Source organism: Lissotriton vulgaris, chromosome 10, assembly GCF_964263255.1.
Source record: "Lissotriton vulgaris chromosome 10, aLisVul1.2, whole genome shotgun sequence".
In the NCBI taxonomy this organism is placed as follows: Eukaryota; Metazoa; Chordata; class Amphibia; order Caudata; family Salamandridae; genus Lissotriton; species Lissotriton vulgaris.
The window spans coordinates 454992451-455017797 of NC_141698.1; the positions used below are offsets into that span (position 1 = coordinate 454992451).

Consider the following 25347-nt stretch of genomic DNA (forward strand, 5'->3'; position numbering starts at 1 on the left):
TTGTGATATCTGTGAATCGGGATATGGAAGTAAGCGTCCTGAAGGTCTAGGGACGTCATGAAACCTTCCTCTTCCTGTAGTTGTAAGACCTCCTGGATGGTCACCATGCGAAACGACTGTTTCTTCAGGAATTTGTTGAGGGCCCTGAGGTCCAAAATCAGTCTGCACTTCTTCTCTTTTTTCCGGATTAGAAAGAAGCGAGAATAAAATCCTCTTCTTCTTTGAGACGGAGGTACCGTTTCTGTTGCCCCTTTCTGGAGCGTAAGAGAGACTTCTTGGAGAAGCAGCCGTAGATTTTTGTGATTCATTGGGCGGGGAGGAGTTTGGGGTGGAACATGTGTGAATTCTAGAGAATGGCCAAATTGAATCAATTGAAGGACCCAATGGTCCGTGGTAATCTTCCTCCAATTTGTTAAGAAATGGGAAATCCTTCCTCCAATTTTTGATGAGGGAAATGAATCTGGGACTGGCTGAAGAGACATGTCATTGTTTACACCCAATATTTTTTCGCCTGTCCTTTACCACAAAAGGACTACTTGCCATAGGAAGATTGTTGTCCATGTTGCTGGCGTTGTTGATATTGGGGTCGACTCGGTCCTGAAGAGTATGAAGACCTGTATTGATAGTTTCCTCTATATTCTTATAGAGGAAACTATCTAGACCCATGAAAGGACTGGTTCTTGTACTGGAGAGTGCCCAGAGCCCTAGCAGAGCCCTTAGCCATCCTTGCCGTCGCAAGACTGCTGCTCCAGCCAGCTGACGGAAACCAGTTGTAGCGATATCCATCGCACAGTCTATTTTCTGACGCCGAGGTCTCACCCTCTAGTAAAGGTTTCTTTACCTCCTCTTTGGAAGTATCTGGCAATTCCGATAGATATGGGGCTATATCCGCCCATAATTGTCTATTGTAGCGTCCCAAGAGCGATAAGGCGGTGGCTGCCTTTACTGTCATTGCAGACATTGAGGAGAACCGCTTCCCAATGTTGTCCAACCTCCTGCCCTCCTTATCCGGAGGTGCTGATAATGGGGCAGAAGGATTTCTGGAATTCTTCTGTGCCACCTGTGTCACCACTGAGTCCGGTTTGGGGTGTCCTATCAAACAAGCCGGTGCAGTATCAGGTGCTCTATACTTTTTATCCAATCGAGGTACCACCGGAGGTACGGAGGAAGGGTTCTGCATGACTTTAACACACTGAGTCCTTAAATAATCAATAATGGGTATTGATCTAACTGCTTTTTTGAGAGGTTCCTTAAAATCATACAAGAAACAGTCTTGTTCTTGAGAGACCATTGCTATTTTAAAACGTTGAGCGGCCGTCTCAACTTCGTTATGGAACCCTCCAATGTCGCCTGGTGTAGAATCTGCGGGCGCAGGCACTGGAGACGCGGGAGAGGGAATGACACAGTCATCATGCATAGATTGGGTATCTTGCAGTTCTCCCTCTTCCTGCTGTTCTTCCACTTCCTCATCCGAAGTCGGAGGATGTGGCAGATTAAACCGCTCAGGCTGAATATTTAAAGGAGGAGGTCGCGGTATTGGTGAATGAGACACTGTGGTAGGTGGTGGAGTAGGTGGTGGAGCAGGAGACTCTGGAAACCTCTGCTTGTAATCATGAATGAGGTACCTTAAGTCAGTCACTAAAGAGGCTGGAAGGCAAACCATAGGTTGAGGTGGCGGATGATATTCCTCCTCTTGATCCTCTTCTTCATCCGAACTTTGGCATTTTACATTAAGTTCCGAAGGGCTTGTAGCCGTCTGAAACATGTCCCCTTCATCTGTTCTTAGGCGTACACATGTGGTTTGAAGGCCAGAATCCACCATCGTCGACGATGCCGTCGACGGTACGGTCGTCGACAGTGGAGCGTCGATGGGTATCGTAGATGGTAAAGTCATTGTCGACGGGGCCGCCGTCGACGGTGGAGACATTACTGTTGTCGACGATGTCTTCGTCGGTGGTGTCTGTGTCGACGGTGCTTTCGTTGACGAACCCTTCGTCGACGATGTTTTCGTCTATGGTGCCGATATCGACGGTTTTAGCTTTGTCGTCAAGGTCGACGCTGATATCGTCGTCGGCGAGGCCAGCGTCGATGGTGTCTTCGACGTCGAAGGTGTCTTCTTGATGGCTATCGTTGACGACAAAGTCTTACCTGCTGTCGACGATGGGGTCGTAGTCGTCGACGAGGATGACGACAATGCCGTCGATGTAGAAACAGTCGTCGTCGATGTAGATACATGTGAAGCAGTAGATACAGCTTTTCTCGACGATGAAGATGTCGTCGACGATGCCGTCGTCGACGATGTCAAAACAGGCTTTTTGAAGGTGTGAACTTCCTGAGAGGAAACCTTCACAGAAGTTGCCTTTGAAAAAACCTCTGAAGACTTCTTTGATGTCTTTTTTTGAGGAGGAGCTGTAGGGCTAGGAGAACCCAGTGACTGTCTGGCTTGTGATTGGCTGGAGCTGGATGGTGTGCCTGGCTCCAGAAGTCAGGATGGGTCTGCCCCGGTGGTGAATGATGAGATCTGCATGTTGATGGCAGGGAGGGGCTGCACCTGGGACCTGAATAGGGCTGGGCTTTCCCTCCACAATGCTGGCTCCGCCCCCTGTGGTGCGACTTATGACCCTAGCCTGTCCTGTGAATCGGGAGAGGGGCTGAGCAAAACAAAGTGCTCCAGAACCAGCTGCGTCTAGTTTTTCCCCCACCCTGCACCCTGTTATGTTATGTTATGTTATGTTATGTTATGTTAAATTAATTTATTAAGCGCACTAACACCTTTAGGTTCCTTGGCGCTATACAGAGGGAGCAGGGAGGAGAGACAGAAAATAACATAACAGAGGATATCAGCTAATTGTACGCTTCAGTGAAGAGGTAAGTTTTAAGGGAGGATCTGAATCTGGAGTAGGGGGAGGACAACCTAAGAGAGAGGGGTAAGGAATTCCAAAAAGACGGGGCTAAAAATGAGAACCTAAGGCCGCCGTATTTCTTCCGCTTGAATCAAGGGACAGAAAGTAGCGCCATTTGAGATGACCGAAGGGTGCGGGAAGGAACATACTGATGAAGCAAGGAAGAGATGAAGAGGGGGCTATGGCCAGTGAGGGATTTAGAGATGATACAACCAAGCTTAAATTTACAGCGGGCAGAAATCGGAAGCCAGTGGAGACTTTTTAGAAGAGGTCGAACATGTTGATCTCTGGGCTGATGGTATATCAGGCGAGCAGCCTGATTTTGGATCAACTGGAGTCTCCTAAGTTGGTATGCAGGAATGCCTACGTAAAGTGCATTTGCGTAGTCAAGCCTGGACATGACTAACGCAAGCAGGGCCAAAGTAAGGGCATCGGTGGTAAGTAGGCGTGAGATTTTACGTATTTTCCTGAGCTGAAAGTGGCTTGAGGAAACTACAGCGCTTATCTGGGGTGTCATAGAAAGGTCGTTGCTTATGACAACTCCCAGGCTTTTTGCTGAGTTGACGGGACAGGGGGGGCTGCCAAGACTGGCAGGCCAAAAGGAAGAGTGCCAGGGATTGGAGGGTCCCCCGACAAGAACCAGCTCGGTCTTGTCGGGGTTGAATTTCAGATGGTTTGTACCCATCCAATCGCTGATGAAACAGAGGGTGTTTTGGAAGGTGGAGATGGATTCGTCCCCGGAGTCAATGGTGAAAACCAATTGAATGTCATTCGCGTAGTTGAACGCGAAGACATTGAATCTACGGAGGGAGCGAATTAGCGGGACCAGGTATAAATTAAAAAGGAGGGGGGATAAGGAGGAGCCTTGTGGGACACCGCAGGTCAGCTCGACTTGAGAGGCAGAAAACTGGGACAGCCTGACAGCTTGATGGCGTTGGGTCAGGAAAGAGCGAACCCAGTCCAGGGCAGTGCCCTGGATGTCAGCCTCTCTGACACGGTCGACCAAAATGTCATGGTCGACCGTGTCAAAGGCGGCCGACAGGTCCAGAAGGACTAGAGCCTGACAGGTGTTAGAGTCGGCACCCCTGCGCAGTTCGTCCATCACAGAGAGGATGACTGCTTCTGTGGAGTGCGCAGGTCTAAACCCAGCCTGCTGGGGGTCCAAAACACAAGAGTCTTCTACAAAAGAGGTAAGGGTTTGAGTGACATGGGACTCCAGGACTTTGCTGAGGAAGGGAAGGAGGGAGATAGGGCGGTAGTTGCTCATGATGGTCAGCCGAAGGTTTTTTCAGGATGGCGACCACCTCGGCCCGTTTGAAAGATCCCGGAACCACCCCCATAGTCAAGGAGTTGTTTAAGAGGGCTAGGGAGGGATCCGGGCAGGAAGTGAAAGCTTCCCGAAGGGCCGAGGGGGGGCAACAATCGCTGGGAGAGCCAGAGGAAACTTTGAGCAAGAGGGGGAGAAAATCATCTTTCGAGATGAGGGGGAGCTGGGTTAGGGTATGGTCGTTGGGGTGGTCGGGGGTACTTGGGAGGGGAGGGGCAGATGAGGCGTGAACAGAGATGCTGGTTTTGATTTTGACAATTTTGTCCACAAATAATTGATTCAGGGAATCACACAGAGGCTGGGAGGGGAGGGGAGCGATGGTGACTCTCGCCGGGTTGGATAGTTCCTCAACAATAGAGAAAATATCTTTGGACTTGTTTGTGGAATTCAAGATCTTGTTAGAAAAGTAGCTGGATTTAGCCCGAGCTATAGCAGACTTGTACCCCCTCAGCTGAGAAGAGAAGATCGCTTTTGTCTCGGGGGCATATCCTCGACGCCAGCGCCTTTCGGCCTGGCGGAGACTGAGTTTCAATGCCTTGAGTTCCTCGGTGAACCACCTATGGGCGTCGTGACTGCGTCGCGACTTAACTGGTTTTAGAGGTGCCACCGAGTCAGCGGCGGAAACAAGCCATTGGGTGAGGTTCTCGGACTGAGAGTCAATAGAAATGGTGGGTCCCGCAATGGGAGGGGCAGATGAACTCAGGAGGGAGGTAAATTTATTGAGGTCGACCTTGTTCCAGTTACGTGCCAGAAAGTTGGATTCTCGGATGGTAGTGACCGGGGGGGGCTTGGCAAGGGAAAAGGTGATGAGTGATCTGACCAGAGGCAGGGAAGAATAAGGGGAGTAGAGATGGCTAAAGAGGAAGTCCAAACTTGGTCCAAGATATGACCTTTGACGTGCGTGGGAGTGTGTATATGTTGGGTGCAGTTAAGGCCCAACATAAGGTCAGAGAAGGCATGTGAATCAGAGGTTTCATGGGGGTCCGACGGCCAATAATTGAAGTCACCTAGGACCAGAACATTGGCGTTGTTAATGGTCAGCTGGGAGATAAGCTCACCAAACTGAACTGAGAAGTTGGGCATAGGCTGAGGAGGGCGGTAAATTAAAACACATATAAGAGAGGACCCAGGCTGCTCCAGTCTAAGTACAAGACAGTCGGTCATGGGGATACTGGGGGTGGGCACAGGGGAGAACCGAATTGAGTGCCTGATGATGGCTGCAACCCCGCCGCTCACTTTGCCAGAGGGGCGGTTGGCTTGCAGTATGTAGTATCCCGAAGGGATGGCCGCCAGGATGTCAGGAGAGGAATCATCTGTGAGCCAGGTCTCGGACAGGAACAAGATGTCAGGCTGTTCCGAGCCTAAGAAACAAAGGGATTTTATGTATAAAAAGAGGCTGTGACCTCATGTTAAATGTTCTTGTTTCCTGACTGGAATCTACCAGGGGCGTGCTGCTGCTGGGGCCCAGGGGAAGGCTTGCCTCCTTGGGCCCTGCCCAGCCCCTGGATGCCCTGAAGGACTTCTTTTGGACCCTTCTGCCTGGCCTGAGAATGGCTGGGAGACTTTCTCCTTGCTCTGGAGACCTTTTCCTGAGTTCCCCTTCTTGATGCTGGGACCCCTTTGCTCTGGGAGTCTTTCCTTGGGGGCTTGATGGTTGCTGTGCCCCAGAACCTAGTGGGTGCTTTATTTTTCCTAAAGGAGCGCTTTGTTTCCGCCCTGCAGCGCCGGGCTGCATCCCGTGCTGGGGATTCCCCCTGCCTTGTGCTCCTCGCAGGTGCCCACCCTGCATTATGCTAGATTATCGCCGATTATCGTTATTCTGTATATACGGGTGCCACGCCGTTTATTTAATTATTTAAATGTAGGGTGCCCATCCCGATGTTCACTTTTATTACGAGGGAGCCTACGCCTCTAGTTTTGCCCCCGAAAATAGCCACCGCCGCCGCCCGCCTGACTGTGGGCGGGGCCGCAGGACGGAAGTCTCGAGTGCGGCCGGAAGTGGTAATGCCAGAGAGGAGGTCGGGAGCCCACACCGCCTCCTCGAGCCCCCGGAAGAAGAGAGAGGAGGTCGTGAGCCCACCCCGCATCCTCGAGCCCCCGGAAGAAGAGAGAAACGTCCTCCCGCGGCTCCTGTGAACTAGAGAGAGCCCCGGGGCTGCCAGCAGAGAGGAGCCGAGGTGTTGCGGGGCTCCCGTGTCCTGGAGGGAGCCCCTGCAGAGGAGTCCAGCGGCGGCTGCCAGAGAGGGGAAGTCCCTGGAGCCTGGTGAGTTGGGGCTGGGCAGGGGACCGTGCCGCATTCCCCCCCCCCCCCCGCTCCTCGTGGGAGCAGGGTTCGTTTTCGGCGCCTGTGTAGGGCGCTGAGTCAGGGTCGCCCCCCATGGCAGTGGGACGCCCCACCGTTTTCAGTGCCTAGGTAGTTCCCCGGGCACATTGTTGATTAAAAGGGCCAGAGGTGCCCGAGCTGAGCCCCGTGGCTCCAGCCCGGGGGCATTATTGTATGTTGAGCCCACGAGGCCCCCGGGGGCATTATTGTATTTTGAGCCCACGAGTTATCCAATGGGCATAGTTGATCCTAGAGCCAGAGGGCTCCAATGCACATGTTTGTTCTAGAGCCTAGAGGGCTCTAACCTTTTTGCGCAGTCTTGGCGAATGAGAGCCCATGCCGCAGTTTGTCTCCAGCTGCCCAGCAAGTAGTGGGCAGCTGCTCCGCTTAGGTTTTTCTTCATAAGGACATGTGTTCTCGGGACTCAGGAGTGAGTCGCACTCCTTCGTCCTACCTTGGCCCTCCCCAGCTGCGCAGCACTTAGTGCCAGCTGCAGCGTTTATGCCCTAGCCCTGTCCTCAGCTGCACAGCAAGTAGTGGGCAGCTGCAACGTTTAGGTTTCTGCGCTGTGGCGCAACCTGGACACTAATGTGATGTATGTGCTGAATGTGATTCATGTGCTAATGCTTTTGGTGTTTGGAAATGTAATGTGTATAGTATGTTTTGCGCACCCTGTTTTGATACCTCTAGATAGGATTTATGCATAGGAGGTAGTTTTACCTACTTAGGTTTATGTTATGGAGGCTGTACTACCCTGTTTGAATTACGCCCCTAGTGAAAGGTTTTACTTAGGTGGTGAGGGTCTAATGTAGTTAGACTGATGGAATACTGTGTATGATGGATTTCATGGCGCAGGCTGTTGTAAAGTACAGTAATTTACCAGTGGTTACTGGTTGTGTTCTACCATGATTATTTGGTGCTACAATTGTTCTATGTTTTAAGTGCTAGTTCTACCAAGTGCTTCTTCCTGACAGGGGTCCATGTGGCCCTATCCTGTGTACATAATCCCTTGTAAATATTGCCCGTGCCAGTTGGCACAATGTTCATCCTGCGATTATGATTCTAATGTGTTTGGTATAATACAAAGGCTATTTTTGAAATAACCTTGTGTGGATTTCCTTTTGTGGGGGGCCTTGGATGTTGTTGCTGGTGGGTGCGTGGCGAATGCTTTACACATTGCCTCCGGGATAGGCCTGACTGCTCGTGCCAAGCTACCAAGGGGGTGAGCAGGGGTTATCTTTGGCGGGTGACTACCTTGCCCTGACTTAGAATGGTGGTTTCTGCCTGGCTTTGGCGCAAGCCTTAGGCAACGAGAAATCCCCACTTCTAACACTCTCCATCAACTGTTGTTTTAGAATGGAGAAGAGCAGAGTCTTACAAGGAGTGGAGAAGGGGTATGAAGATGAGGTGAATGAGTAAGCATTACTTTTTCCACTTGTGCCCAGCCTTCCTCACTGTAATATGAGCAAGGGACAGGGCAGGCAAAGGCTCGGAGACACTTACGAGAATGGTAAAGGTGGTAGGAGGATGGAAAAAGCCCAAAGTATAGGGTATACCAAGAGAAAGAAGGAAGAAAATAAGATCGCTTTGAAGAGCAGTTAAGAATTCATGACAAGGAACAGACCAGACAATAGTTGGCGAAGGATGTCAGGAGAGTATAATTCACAAAGGAATGAGATAGAAAAGGGGGAAGGATGATGAGAGGAGAAAGGAAGAAGACTACAGAGGAAACTGTATCAGAGGTAATGGAGATGAGAGCCAGAAACTTGAGATGAAAATGGCACGCTATGTAATATGGTTGAACTCCATACACAAAGAAAATGAAAGAAAATCTTTGTAGACATCAAGCGGAAATTAAAGCCACCAAAGAGAAAAAAGTGAGGAGGAAACTGACAACTAAGTAGAGAATTAAGGTTTTTCCAGAAAGCACTATAACGACTAATTGGGTGGTAAATTACCAAGAAAATAATGGGCTGAAGATGGGAGAACAAAGAAAAATTAAATTAAAAGGAACAGAAAGTTGGAGAGAAAAACTTCCACAAGAAATCAAGACAGGGTGGTACAAGAGACTAGTTCCACTGCTAATATCGATGAAACGATGAGGATGTGGCAAAGGGGGATGGGAGGGCAGGAAGAGTAGAAAGTAGTAGTGTTTGAAGGAAGAATACATCTTTACCTAACTGACCTAACGTTTTAGTATTTTCTTTTTAAAAATGGACTAAATAGGTGTTGGAGGCATATGCTGATTGTTGTTCTTATTTTATTATAAGACATGTGAATATGTCTGTTACCCAAATCTCCTTTGGAATCTTGCTTCAGTAAGCAGAAACAAAACTAAAACAGAAAATATTTTAGCTTCCTTTTTTTATTCAGCAGTGATAATATAAGACAAAAATGTACTTACTTCTGGGACCAGAGGAGCCGGAAATGTCAGCCAGTCAATAAGTTCACATTTATCCTTTAACCAATCAGCAGCCCAGACACTAACGCGGCGATCTGAGCTGGCAGCCAACCAGAGCTCTTGTCCTTCAACATCAAAATCGTCATGCTATAGGGTATAAATGCAAGTGGTTACATTACGCATGAGAGAAGGGAAGAATGATGAGCACATAATCACAATAGACATGAAGTTACTTACATTCAGTGATGTTCTTTCCAATGGTTCTAAAAGTTACTACATGTTCCTTAAAGAACAAGTTACTTACCTTTGGTAACTTTGTTTCTGGTAGAGACAAGCTAGTTGCAGATTCCTTTTAATATTCCTCAGGTGTCAAACTGGATCTGGAAAGAGGAGGGTGAAGAGGCCTTGCACCACCTCCGGGAGTATTTTCCCTTGGCGCCAAAGGCTGAGTTCATCTGCCCAAGTGTTCAAAGAGCCTGCTAGGTGATTCAACATCAGAAAAATACCCTTGAGGTCCAGCCATTTCATGAGGAGTAGCACCTCCTGGCACAGGCCCAGAGACAACACTATATTATGTGCACAACTTAAAGTTTCCTGGTTACGGCTTTTGGTGTTCCCAGGTAAAGTGAGTTTCTGTAGTCCAGGCAGGACAGAGTAAATGCCTGGACCACTAGCCTTTTAGACAGTGGTGGGAGCAAGTGTAGTATGGTATGTAGCATTCTAAGAATCTTGTAGCAGAAGGCCAAGAGTTTTGTAGCCTGAGTTTCCATGGTCAAGGATTTGCCCAGCCATACCCAAGACGTTTTAGACCCGTCCTGAGGGCAGGGATGTGCCTAAATGGCCAGGCCAGCCGAGGCTCAGATGGGGTTTTATATTATTCCCTAGTGTCATGAAATCATTTTTATTCCCATTTGTCTTGAGCCAAGACCTGTCCATCCAACTTGCTACCATCTCCAGACCTAGGGCCATATGTATCAAGATACCAAGTAGAGCAGCGGAGAGTCCCTCACCCCAACGCACAAGTACACTGTTTTGGGGATGGGGTATGCACTCTGCTCAGTTGGGGGGGCGGGCAGTTTGGAGTCGGTGTAGCAGGGGGGCAAGGAGGGGGGTGGGTAGGGGTTCAGGAATGGGTAAACTTTGGGACCACTTGGTCCTGCGAGTTCTTGTTTTGTACAGACACATGTTCATTGGTATGTCTCAGTATTTGGGAAGCATCGTATGTCATGGGGACGGCCAGATGACGGGAGGTTGGGAGGAGTCACATCTGCCCTGCACTCGTCTCCACACACCACCTCGCACATGGCGAGAAGGCCTCGTGACCGCCCACCAGTTTTTCCTATGGCTAGGATAGATAACCACACCACACCAGCCCCATTGCAAAATCATGTCATGGAACGTTAGGGAGATGATTCAATCAACAAGAGAGTAAGGGTCGGAAAAAACACTCCCATGCCCCTCATCAATCAATATTACCAACAACAAGAGAGTGTTAATGCAAACATCCAACACAGTAGGCAAGCAATGAACTAAACAGGCACTACTGAACTGTGAGAAAAGAAAATTATTAACAGTAGGAAAAGATAGAGTGCACGTGCTCAAAGACCTAGCTAAAAAGAACCCTCAGGCCCCAGTGAAACACTGGTAGCCAGTTGTCTTCATTGGGCTCTCTTTGTTAGCTAAGGAAAGTGACGGTGAATTAAAAAGAGTGTGGGCTACTCCTCGAAATTATTTTAATAGGAGGGTAGCTCTAACTCTATTAAAAAACAGTGTTTTGGAAAACGTGGTAATTTTCCTGGACTAATGAAAGGTTGTGCAAATTAGAACCAATCAGTCCCTTAACAAAGTGCAAGAAGAAAAACTAAAAAGAGGTCAACATGTTTCTGCTTTACGAGCGCTACTCCGCTCAGCATTCGTCAGGACCAAAGGATTGATACCGCTCACTGATCAGAGCACACTAAAGTGCTCTGCACCAGTGGTGGTTATATGGAACAATACGACCTGTGAGTGTCGGTGCTCTATAAGGACAGTCTTCCTCAATTTGTAATTCACTCCTTATTGTAGGAGCAACAGTAGTAATCTGTGGGGATGAATAGAGAGAAGTCGAAATTGTAAGCCCTTAAAAAATGGATGTTACACTCACCAAAACTGGAAATCGACTAACGAGCAAAACCTACTATAAACCCACTAGTAGGAATAATCTCTTGCACTTCTCGAGTTTTCACCCGCGCTCATTACGTGAAAATCTCCCATTCGGCCAATATTTACGGGTCCGAAGAAATTGTAGTAACACCGCGGATTTCAACAAACAAGCGGATGACCTCACAACTAAATTAGAACAAAGAGGGTATCCCAGGAAAATCTTACGAAAGAGCCGTAAAAGAGCAAGAAACAACAATAGAGAAGCTCTATTGGAAGACAATGAGAAACATGGTGAATCAGAGGTCCCCCTGACCTGTGTAACCACTTACAATAATATTTCCAACTCTGTAAGCCGCTGTATTGGTAAACACTGGCAGATTCTGACCAGCAATGGAAGAAATTGGCAGAAACCACTCTTTTCATATAAAAGAGACAGGAGTCTACATGATGTTCTAGTACACACTCGCCCAAGAACCAATCAACCCACACATGACGCTTCTGTTTTGAATGCTTGGGGTTTGCCCTCTATCACCGGTCATTACCCCTGTGGGGGGTGTAGTGTATGCCATCTTACGTCATCCACGAAAACGCTACAATTAGAAGAGGGTAAAACATGGTACCTACGAGGCCACACTAACTGTAATTCAAGTAACGTCATCTACTTAATTACATGTCCGTGTGGTCTCAGATATGTAGGGATGACCACTAGAAAAATTAAGACCAGGATAGGAGAACATCGTAGCAACATCCGATGTGGCAGGAACACCACTAAAATGACTACTCATTTTCTTGAGCAAGGCCATTGTCCTAATGATGTCAAATGGGTCATAATCGAACAGTTGAGCTCCAAGGACGAGGGTACTTTATATGAGAAGGAGCAACGATGGGTTTATCGTCTTTCTACCCATAAAAATGGCTTGAACGATGATATCCCATGGGGATCAGTTATGCGCAGATAGTTAAGATTACCATCCCTGTTAATTAAGCGCCCATCTATATTTCATGGTGTCTTAACCTATGGATACTGAGACATGAACTAATAACTCCACAATACTAAGGTTTTGATTAACTATGAGGAAAAACACACTTCTAATATATGGGTCGCTATGGGCATATTACTGCATCTGCCTATTCCATCTCTCAACATTATTTAAGCCACTGTCCATATTTCAACCTCAGCCATTGTGTCCCTTGAGGTATTCTCGTAATCTAGTTCTCTCCTTCTTCCTTTTTAAATTCACTTGCTCGCTTCGAATGCGCCCAAGTACGTCTGTAAACAGACGGGCGCCTTTAAGAATCTGACGCGATCACTCTGAACACGTGATCAGACGTGCCGCGTCACACGCCATCCTTCCCCGGTTGCTTTGTTTGTTTATATCAATGGCGGCACCGGCTTTGCGCTTGTCATTACGGGCGGCGGACGTGGCCGTCTGTAGGTTAATCAGCGGAGAGCCGTTTGGTGACATGTGAGTAATGTCTATTTGAAAACGCGGTTGGGCAACAATAGCGGTATTGTGGTACAGTTACTGAAACGCTCGCTTTGTTGTTTTTTCACGCCAGAACTCCAAACGTGAAGATTTTCCTCCGGCCGCTATGCCCATGGGGCATATTACATTAGAATCCTAAGTAAGTTTTTAACGGACTCCTCCTCTCTGTTAGTGTACTGCGCCCTATGTGCTTCCTGTAGAGGTGTGCTAAGGAGCTACCACTCCTTATTTGATTTACATTTACAAGAACTCGAGCACTGTTTTTTTGCTATTTTTCACTCCTGTTAATTAACTCATTTTATTTAAAACACCACAGTCAATGATACAATGTGGTTTGTATTTTGAAACAATCAATAGATTCAGGTCTAGCATCGCAATACTGAAAAGAAAGGCTTAAGTTTGCATGCATATTGTTTGAGGTAGTGATGTGCACATGCTTGGATTGTATCAATGTATATGCATTTTTTAAGGGCTTACAACTTCGACTTCTCTCTATTCATCCCCACAGATTACTACTGTTGCTCCTACAATAAGGAGTGAATTACAAATTGAGGAAGACTGTCCTTATAGAGCACCGACACTCACAGGTCGTATTGTTCCATATAACCACCACTGGTGCAGAGCACTTTAGTGTGCTCTGATCAGTGAGCGGTATCAATCCTTTGGTCCTGACGAATGCTGAGCGGAGTAGCGCTCGTAAAGCAGAAACATGTTGACCTCTTTTTAGTTTTTCTTCTTGCACTTTGTTAAGGGACTGATTGGTTCTAATTTGCACAACCTTTCATTAGTCCAGGAAAATTACCACGTTTTCCAAAACACTGTTTTTTAATAGAGTTAGAGCTACCCTCCTATTAAAATAATTTCGAGGAGTAGCCCACACTCTTTTTAATTCACCGTCACTTTCCTTAGCTAACAAAGAGAGCCCAATGAAGACAACTGGCTACCAGTGTTTCACTGGGGCCTGAGGGTTCTTTTTAGCTAGGTCTTTGAGCACGTGCACTCTATCTTTTCCTACTGTTAATAATTTTCTTTTCTCACAGTTCAGTAGTGCCTGTTTAGTTCATTGCTTGCCTACTGTGTTGGATGTTTGCATTAACACTCTCTTGTTGTTGGTAATATGGAACGTTAGGGGCCTGGGAGACAAGATCAAGAGGGGCCTGGTGCTGCAGGGCATTAAGAGACAGGGACCCGCCCTAGTTCTTTTGCAGGAGACGCACTTGTTGGGGGCGGCCACGCGAGCTCTGGATAGGAGGGGATATAGTATGATAGCGCACGCTGAATTTACTTCAGGATCAAGTGGCACAGGTATTTTGCTAAGAAAATCCTCCCAATACATAGTGAAATCCACAATAACTGATGATCAAGGCCGCTTTGCGGCAGTACATGGCCAGTGGGTGGGTAAACTGCTAAATGTGGTCTCCGTCTATATCCCGCCGGCGTTACACTCAGTAGCTCTGCCGGACCTCGGCAAATTCCTGCTGGAACTCCCTGAAGAGGATTTGCTTATAGGTGGAGACTTCAACATGACACTCACGGACACCCTAGACCGATTCCCCACACGAACACAAACAGATGGCCCTAGCAAGCTACAGACCTTTCTGGACACACAGGGTTTAGTGGATGTATGGCGTACACTGCACCCAGATCAGCAACAATACTCCTATTACTCAGCGACCCACAATAGTCTTTCGAGGATAGATTACTTTTTCACACTGAGTAACGGTCTCCTTAACATTAGCGAGGCAAAGATACAGCCGAGAGGCATCTCGGACCATTCGCCGATCACTCTGACCGTAACTAGCGCAGGTACTAAACGCAAGAGGGTGTATCCGATCTTTCCAGGGTATCTCAAAGCCCCACAGATTAGTAAAGATTTGAAGAAGGTGACCCGGCTCTACTTTGAGGAGAACCAGTCATCGGTGGACTCCCCCTCCATACTGTGGGAAGCCTACAAAACGGTGTTCAGGGGTCAGGCCATTGCAGCAATAACGAACCACAAGAAAGCAGACAGGAAGGAAGCATTAGAATTGGAGTTGGGCCTTGAGAGGGCCAACACTGCCCATATGGCGGACCCATCGGAAGACACACTTCATGACCTACAGATACACCAGCGCCGCCTCAACGACCACTTGAGACGTGTGACACTGGCGGACATTGCCGCGACCAAACACAGGGTCTATGACATAGGGGATAAAGCTAGTAAACTCCTGGCATGGCTAGACAAAAAACATGGGGGGGGGGGAAGGTAGGAATATACTACAAATTATAGACTCATGTGGCACTGTTCATACCCAACCGGGGGATATAGTAGCAGCCCTGGCTGATCACTTCCATGACGTATACACTCCAACGATAGTGGTGACAGAAGATGAGGCCCGGGACGCCCTCGAATGTGTGCCTCTGCCAAAACTGACGGAAGAGGCGGCGAAGGATATCGATGCCCCCTTAACAATCGACGAAATTCAATTAGCCATTAACTCCCTCCACTCGGGTAAGGCTCTGGGCCCCAATGGGGTGCCCATTGAGTGGTTTAAAATCATGTCTGAATTCCTAAGTACGCCCCTTCTTCAGATGTATGAGGAGAGTAGGTTGAAGGGAACATTGCCCCCGGACCAACGGATGGCGACTATCGTTGCTATCCCGAAACCGGGTAAACCACCCAGCGACTGTAAATTGTACAGGCCTATTTCCCTCCTAAACCCGGAGGCCAAAATAATAGCTAAAGTGCTGGAAAACAGGCTTATGCCATGCTTAAGTCAGCTGATTCACCCGGACCAATCCGGCTTCATGCCGCATAGAAGCACGGCCCTAAACCTTCGCAGGGTACACGGAGTTGTGGCAAGACTCTCAATGTTGCAAGAACCGGCAGCGATACTATCACTTGACGCCAAGATGGGGTTCGATTTGGTGGAGTGGAACTACCTCTTCGCGGTGCTCACGCGTATGGGCTTTGGTCCAGTCTTTATTTCCTGGATAAGGATGCTTTATAAAGATCCCACGGCCAGGGTAGTAGCGAATGGCCACATATCTCGGGCCATACGTTTAGGTTGTGGCACGCAACAGGGGTGCCCACTCTCGCCCCTCCTTTTTGCTCTGGTTCTGGAACCGCTGGCAGTCACTATCCGTACTACGCAGCTTCTGAAGGGGATACAATGGGATCCACAGTGGGAAGACAGAGTATCCCTTTATGCGGACGATATGTTAATATACCTTACTGACCTAGAGAACAGCCTTCCCAACCTCCTAGCAATCTGTAACTCACATGGGCGAGTATTAGGTTACACCATCAATTGGGCGAAGTCGATACTTTTTGAGCTCAAGGGGCCACTCCCGCCACTGTCGGACTCCTGTCCGCTGGAGATAGCTCCCTCCTCTTTCAAATATCTGGGAATCCACATCACTCGAGATGAACCGGAGTTCGCACGGCTCAACTTGCAGCCCCCCTTGCTCCAACTCCGCAATGATGTGCAACACTGGAAAGAACTCCCGCTGACATTGCTGGGCAGGGCAGCATTGTTTAAAATGATGGCCCTGCCGCGCTTTTTGTACGTCCTTGAAAATGCCCCACGCTTGATACCAGCCAGCTTCATACAGAGAGTAACAGCGCAGATCACGAGTCTGCTTTGGGGGAACCGGCTACCTCGGATCTCGCACACAAAGCTAAATAGGAGCTGGTACGATGGAGGCATTGCACTGCCCAATCTGCAATTATATTATTGGGCGGCCCAACTCAAGATCCTTAATCAGTGGTTGCATGCCCCGCAGGATGATCCAGCATTCAAAGCAGACAGGATACAACTGGGTACAAACAGCTTACTGGCACCTCTGTACCATCGGGGCACTGCGGCAAAACTCATAGGGCCCACTAAACACACCATTCAACTGTAGTACAAGGCACAAGCGAAGTTACACTGGGATGAGACCATCACAAAGCTTACGCCTTTGTGGGACACCAAGGCGCTGGGTCATCTACGACGCACTAAGGGCTTCACTCAGTGGGACAACATTGGGATATCGACCGTGGGAGACATGTGGACTAGGGAGGGAGTGGTTTCGTTCGCGACCCTCCAAGAACAGTACGAATTGGGGGATAACGAGCTGTATAGATACGTACAGATCAGACACGCCCTACAGGCAGCAATCCCACCAGACACGTCTCCACCAGAATCCTCCCCGCTGGAGGACCGTCTGCTCACAGATTTCATGCAGGAAGGCGCAACCTCATTAACATATCGTAAGCTAATCAACAATTTACCTGACCCACTGGAGAAGCTAAGAGACAAGTGGGTGACTGACGTCGGAGACCTAGACGAGTCCGACTGGAACGCAGCCATGGCGTCTCCACGTAAGGCAGGTATATCATCTAAATTCCGTTTGGTACAGTTAAAAATTTTATATAGGATTTACTACACCCAAACAACACTACACAAATTGCAGAGAGCGGACCACCCGTATTGCCTCAGGGGCTGCGGGGCAGAGGGCACGTTCATACACACACTTTGGGAATGCCCACGTGTTGTTAGTTATTGGCAGCGGGTTCTACGCACCATTGCACAGACACTCCACACCTCACTCACACTGGACCCACGGGTATGTTTACTGAATGTGTGGGGGCCTACAGATCTTACCTTCTATGAAAGGGTGTGGACCACGATAGGGCTTGTCACAGCCAAACGAGATATCGCACAGAAATGGGGATCGGCAGATCTCCCGACACTGGCGCAGTGGATCAGGAACATGGATATGCTTATGTTGACAGAAAGAGCAGTCTACAAACTAAGAGATAACCCGCGCAAATGGAATGGGGTCTGGCAACCGTGGAACTCATATAGGGGGGATATTTGTGAGCCATTGACGGAAGAGGATCTTGAAGGTTCTGACGACGAGGAGAACATTGAATAGGGGCCGAGGTCAACGGTGGGCTATTTGCATGGAGGGAACGGGGCTGGTCAAGCAACAGTGGGATTTGTCGGGGGGTGTGCGGGCGGGATGGGGACTTGGGAGATTTGCACAACTGGTCCATCACAGGACAACTACGATGCTAGATAACACGCTAAGAATACCTTATTGTCGTACTGATTCATGTGTGCAGTTTCTTTTAGTTTACGTTTAATATGAAAACAAAAAACACAAAAAGCAAATTGTATTTTTACTGTAAATTACATTCGTTCCATACAATTGATCATCTTGATAATTGATACTGTCTCTACAACCCGACGAGGTTTCAAGGTCTCTGCTCTGATTATATTTACTCCACACTGACAGCCGGCCTCAGGGTTGTAGGCGTATATGTGTAAGGTGATGATATTGCTATATAATTTTGCAATAAAAATAAATAAAAAAAAAAAAGATACCAAGTAGCGATTCTGTAATAGCGATTTTAAAGAAATCGCTATTTCAGAATCGCTAATTGGTATGTATCAAGAAAATCGCAATTGTTTTGCGATTTCTTGATATTCCTTAATTGCGAATTCACAAATTGCGAATTCGCAATTAAGGAATACTTTCCCATTCATTTCTATGGGCCTCCTGGCCCATAGGAAGGAATGGGAAATTATTCTCAATTTGCGATTCGCAATTTGCTAATCGCAAATTGAGAATAATTTCAAGGGTGCAGGGGTGTCCAAAGGACACCCTGTTGCACCCCTAAAATAAGTATGGGTGCACATACATGCCCTAAGGCAGGGGTCTTCAAACTGTGGGGCTCGACCCCCAGGGGGGCCGTGGAGTGGGTTGAAGGGGGGTCGCGCATTCACAGTCACACGTCTGCCCTGGCCTCCAAGGATTCAGCCCCCCTCTTCCCCTGTCCTGTGTCTCAGCCTGGGCTGCTGCGGTGAAACTCGAGCTGCTGGAGGCTCGGCTGGGCAGTGTCTGGAGTCTTATCTCCGGCACGCCCGAGTTTTTCACAGGTCTTTAAAGACAATTAGCATATTTACCCGCCTTTGTAAACTGGTTACAGAGGCTTAATGTTTTTTATGGTTCCAGTACCCCCTGGGCCCCCACTCTGCCTATTCCTTACAATTGTATTTTTACACTTCTTGCTGTAGTGTGAGAATGCATTTAATGAAAAGCAATATAAAGTTGGGTTGCCAAAAGAAAAATGCCTGCTTTTGACACTAAATAGAGTTATAAATAAAAAAGTATGTATTAATTAGTTATGTGACTTTTCTGTCTTTGTTCTCTTCAATTTTCAGTCATGGATCATTGAGGCAGCCCTAGAACACAATTAAAAGTGACACAATTAAAAGTGCTTTCTATTTATATTTGCTGTTCTAAGTATTCACCGATAAGAGCTAAAAATACAGCTTTAGGTGACTGCTTATTTCTGGGCCATCAAAATAATGAGCTGGTAACCCTAATCATAAGACTGGAAGTTTGTTGCAGGATCAGCACATTATTTATTTCCTCCACCCTCAATTCCCGATTAATGCCATTATAGCAATAGTTTAACTTATATCTGAAACCCCACACTTCAAGTTTCTGGGAATGCACCCTGCTTTCGGACAACTCACTTCTCATTCTCGCCTTCACTTTCACGCTCACCCTAAACTCGCAGCGATCACAATGCACTTGCACTGATCACCATGCACTCACACTGATTGCCATGCAATCACACTGATCGCCATGCACTCACACTGATCACCGTGTACTCACACTGATCACCGTGCACTCAAACTGATCACCATGCACTCACAGTGATCACCATGCACTCACACTGATCACCATGCACTCACACCAATCATCATGCACTCACACCATTCACCCGCTCACCCTGCACTCACAGTGATCACAATGCACTCAAACTGATCACAATGCACTCACAACATTTACCCGCTCACCATGCACTCACAGCGATCACAATGCACTCACACTGATCACAATGCACTCACACCATTCACCCGCCACTCACAGTGATCACAATGCACTCACACTGATCACAATGCACTCACACTGATCACCATGCACTCACACTGATCACCATGCACTCACATTCACCCGCTCACCCTGCACTCACAGTGATCACAATGCACTCACACTGATCACAATGCACTCACACTGATCACCATGCACTCACAACATTCACCCGCTCACCCTGCACTCACAGGGATCATAATGCACTCACAGTGATCACAATGAACTCACACTGATCACCATGCACTCACAACATTCACCCGCTCACCCTGCTCTCACAGTGATCACTCTGCACTAAAAATGTGCTTGCATTGTTAACACTGTACCTCACCCTGCAGTCACACGAGCACACTTCTCATCCTGCACTCATGTGACACTTCACTCACCTGTCCCCTCCCCCTCACTGCTTAATCTGTAGCTCACTCAAACAATGCCATCACTAACCATGCACTAATTTGTCCCACTCTGCACTTACAGACGAACCCAAATTCATATGGTCACCTCACTCAACCTGTAGTCACTCCTTTGACTCTACTCTCACACTGTTGCATTGTTCTCCATGCAGCCACATGGGCACTCCTGGCACCCACACAGTGCAGAAGGTTAAAGTACCTGGTACACAGAAGATGTACCATTCACATCACAGAAGTGAGTGTGAGTAAACTATGAGTATTTTGTCAAACAGGTGCTATAGAGAGATGAGGTGTATTATTGGTGAGTGGTAGTGAGGGAATTCATGGAGAAGGTGGAAAGACTGTTGCACCGTGTGCGACCAGTGCTAGGGCCAGCCCTGGCTGGGAGTGTTAAACCCTCCCGAAGTTCGGGTCTAGTGGATCCCCTGCTTCTGCCTATTATTATTTACATTTGTAGTGCGCTACTGTTACCAAAAGGTGTCCTGGGGCTAATAACTATCTGCCTGCAATGTGAGAGAGGGATCTGGGGTTGGGAGAGGAGAGAAGAGAGAAGAGAGGGATGGAAGGAAGGGGTGTGAGGAAAGGGGCATGGGTAAACTGCTTCACTCTGCACAAGACCGCCAGGGTTTGAAGGGACACTTGCTGCTCCCGGCCATGGCCAGGTGAGCTTCTAATGTGGCAGCGCGTATTCCTGCGGAGTGGGAGGCCCTTCACAAAGGTTGACTAGACATCTTTCTGATGTTAATTGCTGTATTTTGGTTATAAACTGGCACTGATGGGGTGAAATCTTTCCTCAGTGTTACTGTGTTTAAACAATTTCAAAATAATAAAGCAATGCTATCCCAAAATACGCAGCATCACAGAACATTATTTAAATTTTCTACTCACACAATTTAGTCAAGCCTGTCGCATAATTTGGTACTCACCTGCTTCATAATTCCAGTAGCCCTGCCTAGAGGTTTAGAAATGTTTGTCAGGAGGGGCTCCTTACTCCTGTAAATGTTGACAGGGGGGTCTCAGCATCCAAAAGTTTGAAGACCTCTGCCCTAAGGGCAGGTATGTGCGTAACGTGGCACTTTGAAAAATGCTGAAATTTGCATTTTTCAAAGAAATCGTAACTTACCACCAACTAGAAGTTGGTGGTAATTTGCAATTCCTTAGGGCATTTTGGAATTTTTTTTGCTTAATACATTGCATTTAAGGAATTGTAAAATTTGCGATTCCTTAAATGCAATTGCAAAATAAGGAATCGCAAATTTAGCGATTCCTTATTTTGCACCCAAATTCTTTCATACATACCATTTTGCGAAAATTAGTTTGCAAACGCCGAAATTCGGCGAATTTCGGCTATTGCGAACCCATTTGGCCTTGATACATATGGCCCATAGTCCAATGGAGAAGGGCTGGGGTTCAAGACCAGGGGTTAGAGAGAATACCAGTTGGGTATCATCAGCATATGATACTATGGAGATACTAAACAGCAGTAAAATGTCTTCCAGTGGGTGCATGAATAGATTGAAACGCATTGGAATCAATGATGCGCCCTGCGGTACGACACACTTCAAAGGAAATATGTCTGAGGAGCAGAATTTATCGAAGACCTGGAAGGTTCTTGTCCTTCACAAACAAGCTGAGCCAGTTTGAGGTCTGTCCTGAAACTTCTGCATTCTAAGTCCTTTCGATAAGGACGTCCTGATATACAGTGCTGAAGGCATGAGGCTGATCAAGACTGATTTTTGAGTCCTACACTACAGTCAGGAGAGTGGATTTCGTGCTGTGGTCAGAACCCCGTCTGCATTAAGTGTACGACATTGTTTGCTTCGAAGAATTCTGAGAGTTGCAGGTTAGCATGTCTTTCCAGTACTTTACTCAGTCCAAGGAGCCGCGAGAGCAGCCTATAGTTTCGGGTTTGATTTTTTAATATGGCTCTTACCATGACGTGTTTCTATTCAGAGGATACTATTCCCTTTTCTAAGGAGAGATTTAGCATATCTAGCATTCAGATCCCGCTGCAGAGCATGCATATGCCACCTGGCATGCTTGACCAGCAGGCTGCAGGAGGACTTCAGCACCAGTAGTCTCAGAGTTGACCTCACGGGAACGAGGCTGAAAGATTGGGATCATAACCTGAATGTCCTAGGCTCTCTTTCCTGAGGGAAAGGCACAAAACCGAACTGTGTCCAGAATGACTCAGATGTAAGGAAGGGTCCAAGAAGAAGTCAGGTTTGACTCTGGCATGTTTATAGAAAATCCCAAGGATGACAGGATGTTCGCCATAGTCTGGAGGTGGTTGACGACTGCATGGAGTAAGCCCGCCTTCAACAGCCAGTCGTCGAAGTAGGGTAAGGTTGACACCCCTGACTTTGAATGGTGTGCTGTCACCACCACCATCACTTTTGTAAACACTTGAGGGACAATGGTGAGGCTAAAGAGAAACACTGCAATTTCAAGGTGCTCCTATCAGGCCACGTTTTCGAGTGTTAGACCTGGCACCTTGGCGTGAGTCTCCCTTCCACTTTTTGCTGATGTGCCTCATGTGTTTTGGTGGTGTTAGCTGCTCAGAGCACTGTGCCACTGCCAATCAGTGCCACAGTACAAGTGCTCCCTATGAAAAGTGTATACATTGATTGGTTTCCATGATTGGCTTATTTGGTTTACTGTCAGTCCCCTGTAAAGTGCACCAGAAGTGCCAGGGCTTGTAAATACAAATGCTGCTGGTGGGCTTGCAGCACTGGTTGTGCCACCCACAGAAGCGGCCTAGTAAAATGTGTCTAAGGTCTGCCATTGCAGAACCTGCGTGCAGTCTGGTACTGTTATGCTGGCTGCGCAAGTGCACCCACTTGCCAGTCCCTAAAACCTTCCCTTCACTTCATATTAGTCACCCCTTTGGTAGGCCCAAGGGCAGGGTGCATTGTAAGTATAAGGTAGGACAAGCCCTGATGTGTGTAGCATGTCCTAATAGTGAATTACAGCTATTTTCGTTTTTCACTATTGTAAGGCTACCTGCTCTCCATAGGCCAGAAAGGGCGGCTGGAATTATTACACTCCATAATCCTAACCGACTCAGAGAGCATGGTAGAAAGTCAAGTTTAGTATGCCTGAACTCAGAATAATAAAATACATGTTAGACCTGGCACCTTGGCGTGAGTCTCCCTTCCACATTTTTTTGCTGATCTGCCTCAGATGTTTTGCTGGTGTTCGATGCTCAGGGCACTGCGCCACGGCCAACCCGTGCCGCAGTGCAAGTGCTCCCTATGTAAAGTGTATCCGTAATTGATTTCCATGATTGGCTGATTTGGTTTACTATCAGTCCCCAGTAACGTGCACGAGGAGTGCCGGGGCTTGTAAATACAAATGCCGCCAGTGGGCCTGCAGCGCAGGTGGCGCCACCCACAGCAGCGGCCTAGTAAAAGATGTCTGGGGTCCGCCATCGCAGACCCTGCGTACAGTCTGGTACTGTCGCGCTGACTGAGCAAGTGCCCACACTTGCCCATCCCTGAACCTTCCCTAACCTTCATATCAGTCACCCCTATGGTAGGGCCACGGGCAGGGTGCATTGTAAGCGTAAGGTAGGACAAGCCTGATATGTGTGGCATGTCCTAGTAGTGAATTACCGCCTTTTTCGTTCTTCACTATTGAAGGGCTGCCTGTTCTCTTAGGCCAAGGTGAGCGGCTGGAACTATTACACCCTATAGTCCCAACCGGCTCAGGGAACACGGTAGCATGTCGAGTTTGGTATGCCTGAACTCAGAATAATAAAATACTTCCTTTAGCAAGGTTTATTTTAATATCCTGTGTTTGCAACTGCTACTTTTAGAAAGTTAGCATTTGCTCGCCTGACTATTTCAGCCCGCCTCTGCCAGGATGTGTATCTGCTGTCGGGGTTGGTGTGAGTGACAGGACTGGGGAATTCCCGGGGACAGTCGGCGTGACCAGGTGGTGAATAGAGTGCTTACACCAGGATGGGTGGGCGAAGTAGTCCTTGACTCTGAATAGGGTTGTGCTCCACCACCACAATGCTGGCTACACCTCCTGCGGAGCGTCTGATATCCCTGCCCTGCACCCTGAAAGAAGACGGCAGCGTCCTGTAAACAGAGTACTCCAAAACCGGGTTGAACCAAGCTCAGGCCCCCTGGCCTGCCAAGACAAAAGAAATCGAGTGTAAAGGTAGGAGCCCTGCTCCTAAGGAATCAGATCGAGTTTTGACCACGACAAACCTCTGCCCGACTAGAATGACCAAGAGAAGCTGAGGAGAAGGAATCCTGCAGTGGTGCCTTGCTGAGAACGGAGAGGAGAAGACCAGAAAGGACTTTGACGACTTGTGCCTGAAACTATCTCCAAGGGCTTGATCACGAGCTTGCCCCCTGAGCGGAACCTCAGGACCATTGGGTTCCATTCTGCCTTTGCCCGTTTGCTGTTGGGCCTTTAGTTCTTATTCCCTCACCAGAGTTGTGACTTGGATGCCTTCGCCCTCCAAGGTCGTGACAGCTCGGAGCCTGGTCGCCCCGCCGCAGAGAGCCCCGCTCAAGCTTGAGTCGCTCTCCGCTTCAGTGCCGGCCGCCCGCTCTCCTGTCACCTTGCCTGCTACGGAGCACGCTGTGCGCCTCTCATCTTCTCTCGCCGGAATCTGCACGGAGCGCATCTGATAGCCTCGGACGGTCCGTACGTCGTAACATACCTGACTGTCTCGCTTTGCCATCCTGCATACCAAGGCCGTGCCGCACCTCAAGAAGGTCTTCCGTACTGTGGTACCGCAGGCCCGGTGCTGCACCCGTCTGCCCGAGGACGCAACACCCCCCACAGATATGAACTGGTGTGCTAAGAAGTAGTACGCCCGCAGGCCTGAACTGCGCCTCGCCACATGAGCGGCCTCAGATCCCGGATCGTCACAACCCTCCACACCGTCCCACTCACCCGCCTCGCACCTCGAGGGGGCTCCGAGCCGGATAGATCCTTCGGAGAACCGTTGGTCTCGTCCAGGGTCCTTCCTCACCAGTAGCCGCACCTGAAACGCCTCAGACACTCATCACAAGGTACATTGGAACTCTATCCCGAGTTCGCATCGGATCCAGGGTCTGCAACGTTTGTTTTCCCTGTCATCGTACCTTGCTAACCAAGAACACTTACGAACAATTGCCTATTTAAATCTGGTGGTCTTCATTCGCTTAACGTTATATGGTCTTGTGATAAACCTGCATATATTTTTACATAAAGTCCACGTATTTTTGATACAATCTTACGACTGGTGTCCGTGTGTGGTGGGTCAGTGGGTTTCCTGTATGTGATCATAAATGCTTAAATGACTATCGCCCTGAAGATTAGCCTTGTCTGCGCGCGCCCCACTACCTAAAGGGTGAGCAAGGGTTATTTCTAAAGGAGTAGTTCTCTTACCCTGACTAGAGGAGAGGGTCCCTGTTTGTCACAAGTGCATACCTGTGC

At 48.2% G+C, this 25347-nt stretch overlaps 1 protein-coding gene across 1 annotated transcript in view; it reads right to left on the bottom strand.

Annotated features, from left to right (window-relative positions):
• Window positions 1–25347, bottom strand: part of WDR90 (WD repeat domain 90) — a 1374469-nt gene that overhangs the window by 101059 nt on the left and 1248063 nt on the right. Inside the window, exon 40 of the mRNA XM_086941318.1 lies at window positions 8958–9101. Within this exon, the coding sequence (XP_086797444.1) occupies window positions 8958–9101 (144 nt within the window). The remainder of the gene's footprint in view (window positions 1–8957; window positions 9102–25347) is intronic.